The sequence below is a fragment of the Mycetomoellerius zeteki genome, unplaced genomic scaffold (assembly GCF_001594055.1).
Source record: "Mycetomoellerius zeteki isolate Tzet28-1 unplaced genomic scaffold, Tzet1.0 scaffold470, whole genome shotgun sequence".
NCBI lineage: Eukaryota > Metazoa > Arthropoda > Insecta > Hymenoptera > Formicidae > Mycetomoellerius > Mycetomoellerius zeteki.
The window spans coordinates 124564-141188 of NW_017257469.1; the positions used below are offsets into that span (position 1 = coordinate 124564).

The following is a 16625-nucleotide window of genomic DNA, read 5'->3' on the forward strand; positions in this document are numbered from 1 at the left end:
TTTTGGTTGCTTTAGCCTATCTGCAATGTCAGTATAGGATTTCGATAGACTAACACAACCAAAAATTGACTGCTGCAACCAATTAAAAATGCTATGCCATATTTTACCATCTAATTTGCTGCAGCAGCCAATCTTTTTTTTCAGTGCACCTAATATAAGATGAGCGCATGTAGGATTTCGATAGGCTAACGCAATCAAAAATTGGTTGCTGCAACCACAATTAAAAATTCTATGCCATATTCAGCCAATCTTTTCTTTCAGTGTAGAACACAAGGAAAACGTCTGCTCTCCCTTCCTCCCTCTATCTCTTTCTCTCTTTCGGTCTTTAAAAGTAATTACACATACAATTGTACGATATCTCATTTGATTCGATTCGACGCACGGAAAAAAAATGTTTCTGATTTACAGCTAATTCTGATTAGCTGAAATTGCATTAGCTACTGTAGCTATGAATTTGCTAATACATACAAAGGATTTGCTGCTGTAGCTAATATAGGTTACGTTTACACCGTGTATTTAGGCCGCGGCCTATACAATAGATGTCCTTGTTTATCCTGTAGGTTAAACAAAGTACTGTAAACGTAGCTATAAAGACGTGATAGCAAAATATGCATGTCTATTACAGATAGATTTATTTAGCAATATGAAGTTAGTTGTCACAGTTATCGGATATGTCCGTGTAAAAGAAAATTGTCTCTACCACAATTAAATATGGTTTGCTGAAACTGTACTTGCTACCAAATTGTCTGTTACACAGAAAACGTTTGCTGCAATGATCAATACAGCGACATAATAGCAAAATGCTTGTCTGTTGCAATGCTAATGGAAATTAGACCTCGCATGTACGACGTTAAGTGTCCATGTAGTGCTACTGAATTTAGCTGCCATACTTAATTTTTAGCTGTGGCAGCTAATTTTTTTTTTCGTGGCGTCTTCAACGGAAGATTTGATTAACTTCTATTTTTGCATCAGATACTCAGAGTCGGGCTTACGGGGATTTAAAATTAATCCCAAATCAATCCTCTAGCAATGAACTGCCCTAGTTGCAACGGACAATGATACTAGAATATCAATAGGTAATATTATCGTTATCCTCTATAAAATTAGACAAACACGACAAACGAATGTTAGTAACTATTGAAGATATAACTACTATAATTTACAATTATCTCCCACCATTTCACAGCACTCAAAAAATCTGTAGCAGAATAGATAATTAATTACGTATTAACACGATTGATGATACATTTCATCTTTCGATTCACTTTGATTGCAGGATATCGACGAAATGCATTAATGGGATGTAACTTGCTTTTGCGTTATACCGCGGAAGTAAAGCAAAAAACGGTCCTCTCTCTGTCATCAATTTTTTTTACATGAAATACTTTTTACTTAAATCGCGTAAATTTCTTTATGTATTTTATTTACATAACAGTATTCCAAGTAGCACAGCAACGCTTGGAAAGCACTAAAAAAGCGATTGTATGCACTTTTTTAGCGCTTTGTCAACGCTTTATATACGCGCTGTGTGCTACTTGAGATCTTTTACATAATTTTCTTTTACATAAATTTCTTTATACATTTTATTTACATAACAATATTTTCTTTTACATAACAGTATTGATGCAAACGCTATAATCAAATTTTATTCGCACAGTAATATGTAGGTATACCTATATAGATTTTTAAGTAGTTGTGAATATGGCCCTTGAGCCAAGAGAAGAAGCGATACCACATCGAGCAACATCGATGTTTACGTGTGCATATATAATATATAAGAGAATAAACATCTCAAAATATATTTCCGATCAAATCAATGAATCTTAATAAACAATAAGAAGCATACAGGCCAAACCGCAGGATGTTTTATTGCAAAATATCTTTTATCGTTTAAAATACAAGTAAAGTTTCGACTGTTGTCCAGTCATCTTCGGTACAATTTTAGCAGGGTTGGCAAACGTTACTTTTCAGTTATTTTATCGTTACTTTTTATAGTAAACAATTTGATGACAATGTTGCAATTTTTTATGACGGTAACGCTAACTAACTAAACGCTAAGGTTGTACTAAGGTTAGAAAAGTCACTTTGAAAAGTAATTTGTCACTATTACGCGTTATATTGAAAAAGTTATAAGTATATAACAAGTAACGCGTAACGTTACTTGTTACTAAAAAGTAACGCGTTACAAATTAGGAGTTTTTTTTTCAGTAATGAATGACTTTTTCAATACATTACAAGTAACGATTGATCTTTCTAACTCTGATGTTAGCATTACCATCATAAAAAATTCACAATGTCATTATCAAATCGTTGTTATAACAAGATAACGATCAACAAAGTAACGGTGTTACAAGTAACGCGTTACTTGCCAACCCTGAATTTTAGTAATATTGTAATATTGTATTATAATATTGTATTTTAAACGATAAAAGATATTTTGCATCCTGCGGTTAGTCTGTATATGTATGCTCCTTATTGTTTATTATTTTTGACGTAGTTCAAAGAGCCGATATCATTATACTTGTTTGTTTCAATGAATCTTGCTGTGTCCAGAAATAATCATTTTCTTTTATCAACTTCCACTGCTAGATCAATAATAATCAAATGTAAAATATGCAAATCTGCCTGTATGGTTAAGTCATAGTTAATCTGGTGTTTTGACGATCGTATTATCACACGATACCGTTTCTATCATAAAAATATCTTTGGCAAGCAAACGATGAGAGCGTAACCGGAAGGGTTTATTTACTAAGCATCACGAAGTGTTGATGACGACCCACTGACCCTCGACGATCATCTACCGTTTCGATAACGGGGTCCGTGGTTAAAATGCGACAAATGTTGCAGTAAACGACGCGTATATTATGCAGAGCTGCGTGTGTGTATGTACTATGCGAAATATCTGATTTCATTTATTGCAATAGGGTATTTGCAATTTTTTTAAAAGTTCTCCTTTTCATTTCCTTTTCGTATCTCACAATACATCTCTTTCGACTTTCAGATTAGAATGAACGATATCAGTCGTCTAGTTCTCAAATTATTCTCTTCCTCGAGCATTTTGTTCCTCGAAAATATATCGTGTTTTCACTTATGTACATAGTTACGTACGTATAATGTATGAATGTATACGATTTTTTTAACATTACAATTTACAAGGAAATATTAAATATTTCATGTGTGATACATGTAAATCTTAATAATTTACAATATAAGATTTTTCTATAAAAATTTAAATGACTTTTCGTTATATTATTAGTCATTTTCACCTAAAAACCTTCTGACTTTATAGCTGACCGTTAATATAATTTTGCTCGACAATTTTGCCCAATTTCAAATTATAACCTTTTCCTAATTATCAATTTTTGTACCCATATTTTTAGGTAAAATAATTTCCTCTTATTAAATACGAATTATAATTGAATTATAAATAACTTTCTTTTTAATTTTCATTATGTCTAGCTCAAGTTATTCTACAAAAACTTATAGCGGTCGGTACTACACAATATTCCCCCATATAAAAATTTCCTAAAAAAGAAAAAAAAAGACGAATTAATTTTTTAATTTATCGAGAGATCGAGACTATGAACGCATTCGTGCGCCTCGTTAACTTCAGTGGTTGTTCGAGAAATATATATATATATATATACAAATTGACTAATGGTAAATTAACCCTGGTAAAAAAAGTTGATAGAGAACGATTGAAAACGATAGGATTTCTATCAATTTGTATCGTTTTCTATAAGTTTATATCATTTTCTATCATTGACCTCGAGAGCATCACGATTGATCGGATGTGAATCCTATTGTATTTTGTCGGATGTTATAAAATTTGTATTTTTACAAGTAGAAGATCTGATTCAAATTAGTGAATTTACGAACCAGATTCCATATTCAAAACGATAGGATTTTTCTATCGTTTTTTGTTAATCTTTTTTATCAGGGAACTCTGTCGGTGTTTCGAACTCGAATGTGGCAGGTGCACAATGCCGTGCAACAGCTCTGATTCAGGTAAATGTTCATTCGCGCCATTCTTCACAAACGCACGTGCGTACCGGTACGACGGTATTTTCGACATTCGATTAATATTTGATTGTGCTATTTTCGCAATTAACACTAATCGAAACGTGTTAATTTTTTGAGAATGATTAAAATTATATATATAATCACTATTCGCCTCTCTCTCTTTCTCTCTCCCCCCCTTCTTCCTCTCTAACCAATGTTTTTGGAAGATTACATACATTTGTCGATTTACAAAAAAAGGAAAACGTATATATTTCATTTAATGTAAAAAAAAATACATTTAAAACGTTAGACGAAGGAGAAGGGGGGACACGTGGTAATTCATATCCCGTAAAAAGCGAGTGAAAATTAATGGCGAATTCGATTGGAAGAATTAGTGTGCACTGGTGCACATTAAAGCCGTTGTACACGAAATAACGTAAAGATATGTTTATAAATAAACATAGAGATTGATTAAATCGTGAAATACTTAATACATTTTATTGTACTATTAGGTAAAATATGTATTTCATAATTCATATAAAAAATATTTGCATTTCATTTTTATACTTAAATTAAATTAGTGTGCACTGAGTGCGTCCAATCGAATTCGCTATAAGTTACAATTTGTATAATTATCGTTAGTGCAGTAGTACGATTGGCGGGAAAAACATTGCGTACCTTCGTAACAAAAAACAACGTAAAAGAACCGCCTCGGGTGACTATATAAAAGAGGAAGGATGCCTCTGTGACTGTGGTCTTCCCAGCCGCGTAGGTTTCTGGGTTAAACGCGGCTGGGTCGCTGTCACCGTCGCCGCTAACCCGCACGAACCCGCGGCAATAATTCTGATTGTGAGAGTAGAGAATTCATTGAGGGAAGTAGGGAACTCACCCGGTAAGGATAACGGATCCTACTGACTGACGGTGGCGGTGGCGGATCACGAGTGTGATCGCGACCAGTAGACTACGTCCAACCACGTCCGCTACGTCGTCGTACGTGTTCGTACGTACAGGTATACCTTCTCCCTCGGAACGCACGCGTCAGGACGAAGATTCCGCGTTGGAAGCTACGTCCAATAACACGCGGTGTCGATGACTCCGTCGCCGCGATGCAAAGGTCCGCCTCCGAAGTACAAATCCCCTCCGATCTTTTGACCGCGCGGCCTCGATGCGATCACAGATGTTTTTCTTTTTTTTTTTAGGTAACGATGCGCGCAACACTGTGCAGCACGCGCACCCGCGCTCCTTTTCGTGCGCAACACGCCGGGCCGCCAACAAACACCGTGGTAACGCGGCAATATCATCCAACACCGTTCTACACCGTTCTGTCCTACACCGATTGGTGTTTACTACTGAAGACTCAAGCGAGTACTCGCACTACGGCGCACCTCGCTGCTCGCACCACTGCCGCCGCCGTTCGAGCTTGCTCGAGCTTACGAGCTCGAGCACGCCGAACCGAACCGAGCCGATCGCGTCGTCTCGCCGCATCTCGCCCTCGCCACTCTCGCCACCTCGCCAGTCGCCTTGAGTCGCATCGCATCGCCCCCACGAATTGGCGCGATGAAACGAGACACGATTACACGATGCCATGATGCGAGTGTCGAGTGCGACACTCCAAGTAAAACCCGAGGAAATCCTTGGAATCAAGTGCAACAGTTGTGTCCGACAACTGCGCGAGTCTATATTATATTATATTTTTTTTCTATATTATAGCGCGTATCAAATACATAAAAATAAAAATGATGGAGGGTACATTTATTTAGGAGCAATTTTTTTTACAATTTTGTTATATAAATTCAAGAAATATAATTTTATTTTTTTTTTTTTTAAACCAGAAATCGCATGAATGTACAATCTGAAATTTATTTCAAATTGAAGTTGAAATATATTCAACTTTATATCTTTTATTGTGTAATATGTATATCTATTGTGTATTTCATGAAGAATCGTCATATAAAAAAATGAATCAATATTTTTATAAGTATTACATTGTAATACTAATTAAAATTAAGTCTATAGTGATATATTTTTAAATTTATATATATATATAAATTATTTTATTATGGGAATTATGATGTAGAATTTTTAACTTTGAAACTATGGATTCTTTCATATACTTTTTATAAAGATAGTTATATACGCGCATACACACGAGTTATATACTTACACTTTATTAATAAAGTTTTTTCTTATTAAAAATATACATTAATGATTTTTTTGCATATCTTTCTACAAAATTTATTAAAAGAAACAGTGACAGGAAGAAAGAAAACGTAGGGGAGAAAGAGAGAAAAAATATTAATATATATACAATTACAATTAATATTTTGGTACATTCAGAATGACACAAGTAAACATATCTAATAATATTTTCTATTAAAATTTGTAGGTCTAAATTAAAAATATAGTAATCATAAAAAATTCCAGAATTAATTAAAAGAGATCTCATTTATTGAATTAAGAGGAAATAAAATAAATCGCTTTTTTTATTTACAACACGTTTTACATATAACATAAATTTAATGTTATATATTATATATCAGAATCTGTACGAAAGAATCAGCACTACGAGTGAAAAATTTGATATCAACATAAATGTGATACCATAAGTTCCAAATCGTATACAATTAAATATTTGACGTACAATATAACAATGTTTTTCATTATTTAGCTTTACCATTTCTTCAAAACTGCCTTGATATATGCTTGATTGTTGCAATTTTCACTTTTACTTGTTGGACACGAATAAATCTTGGATTCCTCTGAGACATACGCATAATAAGCTTCGATGAGACACACTTCCTCATAGAGGTCTTCCGTCGACATTTCAATGTTGCTCGCGCATTCATTCAGTAACCACCGAAAACTCCTTGGCAGCATTTTCTCAAGTATTTCAAAATTTTTTGACTTCACACGGCTAAAATTACAATGATACATCCAATAATCTTTAAACGGTTTAAACAATTTAAGAATATTACTATTCAGTCTTTTATCCGTAACAGATTCATCGATAATCGATTGAAGTTTGATTTTATTACAAGTCTCTTTCTCGGATTGATCATTCATGCCATATTCATTTTCAAGTTTGATAAAATTATCAAAAATAGATGCGTTGGCACTCAAGTTTAATATATCGGATATCTCTGGTAACATATTTTCAATTCCAGAAATGTCTGTTGAAACAATTTCAGTTTGCTCCATATAATTATCATCTTTATTTGGATTCTTTCTTTCCATATTGAGAGAAGTTTGTTTAACAAGATCGGTTTGTTTAACAAATTTACCAAACGAATTTCGCACAAGTTTGCGCTTTTCTTTCTTCGGTCGGCTTAAATTTGTCAATATAGCTTTTCTTTCTGTACTTGAGAGATTTGTATTGTATGCTTTACAAAACTTGGATAATGACAATGCCATTTGTTGAGGAACAATATTTTGTAGACATACATCATCATCCTCACTTTCATCATCATTTAGATATCTACCTGGGATTGACAATTTACCATCTGGAAGAATCTCATTAAATATAAATTCATTGGTTAATGCGGATGCTAATGGAGGTGCTTTCATATGTATGATTGTATCGTCATAATATTGTTTCTTTTTTACATCAATTTTAAATTGACAAGGTATCTCCTTAAATAGATAATCAATAAAATTTTCTTTTCTCTCGATATTCTTATCATCTTCCATAAAGTCTTCTATCGTAATTTCGTCTTTCAAATCTTTTATACTGGCGATTTTTGTTTGCTCGAAAACTGGTACCGTTTTTTCAATAAAGTGTAAATTTGAATCAATGGGATCTATTTGAATATCATAATGCGAAATCAATTTGTTGATACTAAAATAATAAGAAAAGACAATCGATTACTCATCTCATATAATATTTTACGACCGGTAAGTTATAAATCTCAATATTACTTACCATTTTGATTTTCTCAAGTATCTAATTTTTGTAGACAAAAAGTCATTTCGGAGCATACTCGGAAGATCGTATAGTGGATGCTCCAATAATTGTTGAAGATACGAATGATTTGGCGTTAATGTTGGAGAAAAATCGTTTACCTCATTCAATGGCGGAGCAATATAACTTGCATCGGTAATGCACTGTTTCATTGCGTAAACAAGTTCATTTGGTATCAAATGCTTACGTATAGTTATCTCAGGTTCCTCTCTGTCTATTTTAGAATCAGTAGAATTCAAAAATTTAATATATAAACTATTAACATCTGGTATGTTTGGATTGTATTTTAACTTGGTAGGGCAGTGCGCATTAATTAAGATTGTTCTTCTACATTCGATATATTTCTGCCACTCCCGAAAACTGAATAGTTTTGTATCACAGATACCTTCGTCGTTAATTGCACTGAAAAAAAAAAAGAAGAGATATGTTATATCAATAAGAAAGAAATGATAAAGTATACATAATAATAATATAAAAAATTATACAAGCAAATCGAGACATTGCAATGTAATATTATTTACAAAAGGAGAGCTGCAATTGCATGGAAGACGTTTCCGACATTCAGAATATTTTTCTACGTTTTTTTCACCTAAAGCTGCGCCGAAAGTCACGCAGTCATTCATAATTACAGCGTATGGCATTTTATGTGAGGTAAAATATATGTCCCATTCCCCAGATTTCTCAAATACAACACCCCCAAAAGTTTGATTATATTTAGTTGACATATAATTTAGATTTTTCTTTAAAGCTTTTCGTAGGGAGCATCCTTCTTCAATATCGCTCGCAATAATTCTTGATAAACCATGTTTCATAATAGATTCTCCATGACCTGTTAGAGAACATCCTACATTTCGATTAGCATATGTGCTGCAACCTAACACAGAGGAGTCGCCTACGCTACCCATTAATTTTTTGTTTAAACCACCACTTGTAACACCTGCAGCAATAGCATATCCGTCATAAGCTATACAACCAACGGTGCTCCCACTATCTATATAGATGAAAATTGTATCAAAATCATACGTGTATCAGCAATATTTTGCTTATAAGAGTACAAGAAATATAAAAATAATATTTTCTGAAATATATTGTATCTACAATTTACTTTCTAATACGTCTAATAATTGGCGATCTTCAATATCCAAATTAATATCAGAACTGCCTATTTCTCGCGATTTATCGTAAGCTAAATGTGCCATAGGTGCGGTCATATTTCCTTTTGATAGCCAGTTTAATTTTGCATATCTTGCTAATTTTCTTGCACCTTCCCCTACTACGATAGAGTTGGGAAAATTATCCAAAACATATCTGGCAAGAGATATTGGATGTTCTATGTCTGATATTGCAGCTACAGATCCACATTCTGATTTGAAACCATCTACTATGCTTGCGTCCATTTGTACCTCTCCTATTTTATGCAACATGATATGCCAATAATTTTTTATTATACATATTTTAACGCAATTACTATTTCTATATTATTATTATTATTATACCTATATTATTTAAAACCGATCCATAACCACAATTAAAGAATTCATCGCATTCTAACCACCATAAAGCAATTTCTACAGCTTGTACAGAATTTGCACCATCTAATAAACTTTGATATCCAACGGATGCTGCATTTTTACAACTCACTGTTTTTTCAATAATTATCGCATCGTAAAAATTTCCAACATCACCATGTACAAGTATACATGGAGTATTGAAATTTTCGCACTGACACTGCATTATATCCAAATAATTATATATATTTAAATATCAAATTAGTAGACGACTAATTTTCACATCAAGTCTATATACTATTTCTATTACTTTAGTACAGATAATTTGACAGATAATTTGACAGATAAATATAACCAACTATTTGTATGTGTAGTATGTTGTCAGGCAAGTCACTTTTTCGCGCAAGACTATTCAAGTATGACATCAACACTGTACTAATGTCGAATTTAGAAAGGTTCTCTTATTTTAACGTTTCCATGAAAATTATATCACTTTCTTGGATAATCAATAAGGATTATAGAGCACTGTAGAAATTTTAAAAAGACCATAAATCTTCATTACTTGCCTTAAACATCATTTATATATGCCATAACTATTAATTAACTTACGCCATAAGCTATAAGAACACATTCACAGTCCTTATAGAAATTTAATACTAGTACTGGCCAATTAATATAACTTATTTTGAGTATTAAAAATATTGCTAACAGTACTTTTAATATTGAAACTAAGTGATTAATTAGCCAATATTAGTATTAAATTTTTATAAGGGATTCGAATGTGAAGAGAACAATCAACTTCATTCTCTTTACATCAGACTGTGATTGGTCAATTTCTTATATAGTTTGCGGCATAAGTTAACAGTTGACAGCATGTATAAATGATTACGTTCAGCAGATAAAACTAATCAATCAGCGCTTAGTAATTCTTTAATATGATTGGTTCCTATATTTAGATTCAGCAAAGAACTAAAGGCAAGTACCAATCATATTAAAGAATCATTAAGCGCTAACTGATTAGTTTCCTCTGCTGAACGCAATCAATGAGCCTTTAGGGCCGGCTTCAGCAACTCCGATTAACTTAATCGACCAATTGTTACATTGAAACTGACCAATCGCATTTGTTGTTCAGCAGAATTGATCAATCACGGTTGACTTTCAATCGATCGATTAGATTAATTGGAGTTGGTGAAATCGATCCATAATCTTCTTGCTGGAGTTTTGGCGGAATCTGGTCAAATGTGGCGATACACAATAATGGAAGGCATCCATTATGTCTATAATGTTGTGTAAGGGTGCGCATGAGCATAATTTATAATAGGTCTGTTCTTTTTGGCTGAACTTTTGCACCAGTTCATCTTTCTTCCTTTTCTCTCCAGGAGGAAAGAAGAAGAAAAATGAACTGATGCAAAAGTTCAGCCAAAATGAACAAGCCTCATATGTGAATATGTGTGCGATCTATTTAATGCTGCAAATGCTTCGCTGATCAATCCGAAAAGAAAGAATTTTACGAATTGATCACTCTAAGAATGCTTGAAGCATTTGCAGTGTCAAGCATCGCACCTTGTGTCGAACACGCACATTCTAATATATGTATATTCTATTATACTAAAAAATTTTTTTACATACCTATTAATCTTTTCGGCAACATTACTAATTTTATTTTCTGTAATACCATCCAAACTCAATAATGTTTTCAGTATTACAATAATAAACGCCATGGCACGACCTTCGTAATTAGGGATACAGGATATTTTATCAAACGTCATTTTCGGAGAAGATAAACTTATCAATCTTTCAGCATACAATGATATACCTTCTGTAAATATTATAATAAAATGTACTTGTGTATGTACGAACAATAAAGATCTTTAAATTCATACGATTCATACTTGGTAGAGCTAATTCAATACAATATCGGTTAACAAGGGAATAAAGATCTGGACAAATTATTTTCGTGACTCCAAGAAATTTCGCCATTTGTCCAATAACTTTTCTCATACCCCTATGTGTTATGTCCATAGCTCGTGATAAGAAATTCATATCACTTTTTGTTAAAGATATTTCAGGAGGTATCAAGCGGTCCAATCTATAATACGATAAACGTCCTTCCCTTCCATACCTGCAAAAATTTATACATGTAAAAAGGTACATTATATATATATATATATATAAACTATTAAAAAAGACAAATACAATGTGTGTAATGGAGCCAAACGTAAAAAACATTAACAAATAGTGTTTATAGTAATACAATATACATTAATTCATAATCTTATTATTATTATGAATTTGAAACTTACAAAAAGATATCTATAAATTACCTTATCATATCACTCAAATGTATATCCTGATTATGAATTCTTAATGCCAGATATAAGATTGCCCATAACTTAGTAGGTGTTATTAATTCTGGGCTTGTTTTATACTGAGTCGTTATATGATTTTGTTTGTATTTGCTGCGTTTGGATCTTGACACTTTTTTTGCCATATTTTCTATTTTACTCTTCTCCTCTTTAGCAGATGAATTAAATTTTATCCTATATATACATTGCATATATATATGTACATAGAAATATATATATATATATAGGGGAGACCGGGGCTAAACCGGCATTTGAATTTTGAGTGGCAAAAATATATCTTATAAGTTCCTAATTTATATTGTAGATAGCATCTTGTGTGTCTTCTTTACCAACGAAGTTTAGTTAGTTTAAGTGCCGCGTCGTTATGTTTAGGTAGTCAAACGTATTTTCGATAGTCAAAAGTAATTTTAGAGATTTCATTTTCTGAATTCTATCATTTTTTGTATATATGGATGAAATGAAGTTGCAAACACCAAAACTTTTTATTGCCATCTTGAAGTCTTATAATCACTTTATAAAACGCTAAGAATCATTTGACTAAAATCGTTTACTTTATTACTGAAAATTGCAATTAAAAAAAATGGTGCCCACTTAGTTCTGATCTCCCCCTACTATAAAAAATATATATGATATAAATATGTAAAAATATTAAAAGATATTAATAGAGAGAGTGCAATCACTCTTCCTAGTTCTTTTATATAATTCATTCCTTGTTTGCGCTCGTTTCTTTACCTTATATTTTTACAAAATTGTTCGCTAGAATGTCCGCTAAATATACTAAGTGCATCTTCTTCTGAGCTTCCTTGTGACCGTATAAATCTATCATAGTCTGCAGTAACCATTAATTTCTATACACAAAACATATTACATTGTTAATAAATTTTCAGAAATCAGATTTTACAAATACATTACATCAGCTACATTTGTCATATCATACTTTATTCCTATTTAATTCTCTCGAGGAGATCCCTTCATTTGGACAGGTAGAATCTGGTATGTTACTTTCAGTTTTTCTCCGTTTTTGGGGTCTCTTTTGTGGAATTCTGCCATATAGAATTTTGGCATCTCTGTAAAAATGTATTGTGTTATTATTCTCAATAGGATTAATTCAAAATTTTTATAAAGTTAATTTTTATAAATATTTCAAGTAAAATTTCTGAAGGAAATCAAAATGAAATAAATAAAAGAAATATGTTGATAAATTTCATTTTTACAGGATATTTTTTAAATAAATGGTTTATATACGATAATTTATAATGACTTTTTCTGATATCTTCGAGCCAATTTTGGTACCACTTTCTTTTCTGTAGAGACAAAAGCTACTTCTAGCTTTCCCAGATATCGTGCCCATAATTGTAGCACTGTTACTTTTATATCGGCTGGTACACCAAGCTCAATAAGCTCATTTGTCAAACCAATTAAAGCAAAATTATATAATTCCCAAGATGTCCATCCGACCTCCTCACCTGTTGTGTAAGAAAATATCTGAATTGTATCTTATTGATAATACATCAAATTGAAATGTGTTTGATTATCATTATGTATTAGTGTATATAACAGTTAATCTTTCAAAATATATAAAGATAAACCTGTTCTATCACGTTTTGCACGATGGATTTTTGTTTTTTGCAATCTCGTAGTATTTTCCATAGGTAGATCATACTCTAGTTCTTCTCCAATATCCTAGGCAAATGAATATTGAAATTGTACTGCCAATTCTTCTCAAGGTAATTTAGAATAGTCCCCTCATCTCCGATTTTGATAAAATTAGGCTTATTCGACGCGTTTTTGCACGAAACGAAAAAATCTGTAAGAGAAAAACGTTAGGGCGGGCATAAGTTCCGCATATCGAGATATTAAGCATTATGGCTGCAGCACAGACTCTTGCATAACACAATGCATAGTGCATAAGGGAATCAATCAATCAAAATTCTTTTCCATGGAATGGGAGGAAAGGAAAGATTCTGATTAGTTGATTCGCTTATGCACTATGTGTTATGCGTTATGCAAAAGTCTGTGCTGCGGCCTTTAAAGTTGACTATTAAGATTAGGAATGTTTAGGATATCAGCTGTCATAACGCAGCTGTCAAGATGCAGCAACATGACTATGCACTATGCGCCGCAGTCATGCACAATATGTACTTGAGGCTAGAATAAGCATTTTCTGCTTCAATTACACAAATTCTCTCTATTTTAAAAACAAGTTCTGTTTTAAAAATACATTTTCTGCTTTAAAAACAAGTTCTGTTTTAAAAACAGACTTTCTGCTTTTCAAGAATACAAATTATTTTCCATATAATTTTTGTTTTTACAGCAGAGAATTTGTTTTGGTTAGGTGTTTGTCTTTAAAGCACAATTCTCTGCTTTGAAACATCAATTCTGTTTTAAAAACAAATTTTCTGTAAAAATAAAAATTGTATGGAAAATGTGTTTTTAAGGCAGAAAATTTCTCTTGAACCTCTACAGCTGCTTCAACGAGGAACAAGCGCTTAATTTATTGCTCACGCCTCCAAACAGTAAATAGGAGGTTGATACGTCTAGAGGAACAAGCGCTGAAATTGCTAAAAACTCTTTTTGGAAGCTGCAACCAGCTGCAACTGAGCTAAGAGGTCCTCTGGCCACAGAAGGTCTTTCTGGATGCTTATTATATTAGGCGATTTTTGGCGTGCTTCTGGTATAGCAACCAAAAGCAACCGCGGTTAGGGCTATTTTTGTCTTCTGATCCCTGAAAACGAAGATAGCCTTAGTCACGGTTGCTTTTGGTTGCTGTACTAAGCACCAAAAATCGCCTATTGTGTGCCGCATGGTACTTGGCCTTGTCATAGAGGCTGAAATCCGATTGGTTGAAGAGGAAAAAGGAAGGCAGAAAATTTGTATTTTTAATGCAAAGAATTTGTTTTTAAAACAGAAAATTTGTTAAATGTAGAAAATTTATAAAAATTTGTCTTTATAAAGCAGAGAATTTGTGTAACCCTCTATGCCATCGATGTGATAGATTTCCTAATCTGAATATCTGTCAACTTCAATAATTAATAACTCTGTTCGCGGGGCAGAGTGACACTATTTTTTTGCCAGATTTGTTCATTTCGTGCAAAAACGCGTCAACATCGAAGGTGAGGAGGCTAAACTCAACAATTACCATCGCTACATCTCGTCGGTACGACAGATATCCTAAATAGCCGTGCTTTCCAGCAAGCGACACAATAGCTGCGTTCAGCAGACTTAACAGTTTTGCAACCGTTTTATGATTGTCTGCTGAGATAGGACCATTCTTCTAGATCTAAAAGTATGATCCAATTAGCGCGAAGGAAACTTACAACAGTTGCAAAACAACCATTCTGCTGAACGCAGCCAGTGTGACACAGTGATCATGCTTGCTTTCCAGCAAGGAAATAGACACTGTGTAACACAGTGAGTCGTTTTATCCTTGTTGTTTGCCAACTTTAAACAAGGATGAAACGACTCACTGTGTTACACAGTGTCTGACTGTGTCCTTGCTGGAAAGCAAAGCGTGTCATCTTCGTTAAACATTAGCAAACAACAAGGATATAATGATTGTTACACTGTGTCATCTAATCTCTTGCTGGAAAGCACCCTTTAACGCTTAATATCTCGGTTCGCGGAGCCGACCTGGCGTTTTTTCTTACAGATTCTTTTGTTTCGTACAAAAATACGTCGAATGAGCCTAATTTTATCAAAATCTGAAAAGAGGGGACTATTCTAAATAATTACCCTTTTCAAAAGTATTCAGACACGTGTATACGCATTTGCAAAGAACCTTACCTGGCTTTGTGTTTGACATATCATACAAAAGGAATAACCAGACGCTTTAAAAAAATCGCTACAACCACAGATTACGCACTTTAGCTTTTTCATTTTCTCTGATAAATGTTTGAAACTGTATGTATTTACAAAATTTCTGTACGTACGTACATATAATACAACAGATAGGTTATACCGGATCACCAACGAGATACAATTTACGAATCGGATAATAGGTTTGTTCGAGTTGCTTGAAATCCACAAAAATGGACGCGTTCAAATAGACAAAGCGGCTAAAGCCCAGTGTCCACGATGCTAGAAATCCGTCAGAGATCTCGGATGAAGAAAGAATTGACCAATCGCATTGATCATGTGACTAAATTGTTTAAATGCGATTGGTTAATTTTTTCTCTCTCCGAGATCTCGGACCAATTTCTAGCATAGTGAACACAAGGCTTAAGGCTGGAATCAGACTACGCGTTGAAGATTGAGGTTGAAAATGAAGATTAAAATTTGACCAGTGAGGACAAAGGAATTTTAGCTCCTATTGTTTTGATTGGTCAAATTTCAATCTTTCAATCTTCAATCTCAATATTCGATGCATAGTCTGATTTCGGCCTCATGGCTCCTACACACTGGACGCGGAAAAGCTTACCGCGCGGCAAAATGCGACGCGGTAACCAATGAACATGTTAGGAGCTGTAAGCTTATTGGCTACCGCGTCACATTTTGCCGCGCGGCAAATGTTTGCGCGTCTAGCGTGCAGAAGTCCAAAAAAATATTTTTTATGCCACTGTAAAAATCGCCTCGTTGATTGGTTGCTGCTTTCGCTGCTTGATCCCGATAATAGCCGCAGCACAGACTCTTGCATAACGCATAATGCATAGTGCATAAGGGAATCGACCAATTGAAATTCTTCTTTTCCATAGAATGGCAGGAAAGGAAAAAGATTCTGATTAGTTGATTCGCTTATGCACTATGCGTTATGCGTTATGCAAGAGTCTGTGCTGCGGCCTTAAGGCTTAAAAC

At 33.5% G+C, this 16625-nt stretch overlaps 3 protein-coding genes across 5 annotated transcripts in view; all 3 read right to left on the reverse strand.

Moving 5' to 3' along the window:
- Positions 1–5454, reverse strand: part of tws (protein phosphatase 2 regulatory subunit tws) — a 26146-nt gene extending 20692 nt beyond the window's left edge. The window contains exon 1 of one of the 2 annotated variants that reach the window (XM_018455112.1): positions 4892–5454. The gene's annotated coding sequence lies outside the window, so the exon portion shown is untranslated. The remainder of the gene's footprint in view (positions 1–4891) is intronic. The other variant, XM_018455109.1, reaches the window with a different exon arrangement.
- A 1217-nt stretch (positions 5455–6671) lies between these two features.
- TAF1B (TATA box-binding protein-associated factor RNA polymerase I subunit B) lies at positions 6672–15790 on the reverse strand. 2 transcript variants are annotated; one of them, XM_018455106.1, is made up of 11 exons: positions 15768–15790; positions 15618–15732; positions 13424–13517; positions 13096–13300; positions 12772–12901; positions 12567–12682; positions 11793–12008; positions 11361–11590; positions 11098–11287; positions 7922–8362; positions 6672–7837 (listed from the first exon to the last, which is right to left on the reverse strand). In XM_018455106.1, the coding sequence occupies exons 2-11, from the start codon at positions 15708–15710 to the stop codon at positions 6673–6675; spliced, it is 2880 nt and encodes a 959-aa protein (XP_018310608.1). In that variant the 5' UTR covers positions 15711–15732; positions 15768–15790; the 3' UTR covers position 6672. The 2 variants fall into 2 exon arrangements, with proteins under 2 accessions (XP_018310608.1, XP_018310609.1); XM_018455107.1 differs by lacking the exon at positions 15768–15790 and having other exon boundaries at positions 15618–15746.
- On the reverse strand, positions 9055–9518 carry LOC108727144 (probable isoaspartyl peptidase/L-asparaginase 2). Its single transcript, XM_018455113.1, has 2 exons — positions 9457–9518; positions 9055–9368 (listed from the first exon to the last, which is right to left on the reverse strand). Exon 2 carries the CDS (start codon positions 9355–9357, stop codon positions 9055–9057), a length of 303 nt encoding a protein of 100 aa, XP_018310615.1. The 5' UTR covers positions 9358–9368; positions 9457–9518.
- Positions 15791–16625: the final 835 nt, after the last annotated feature.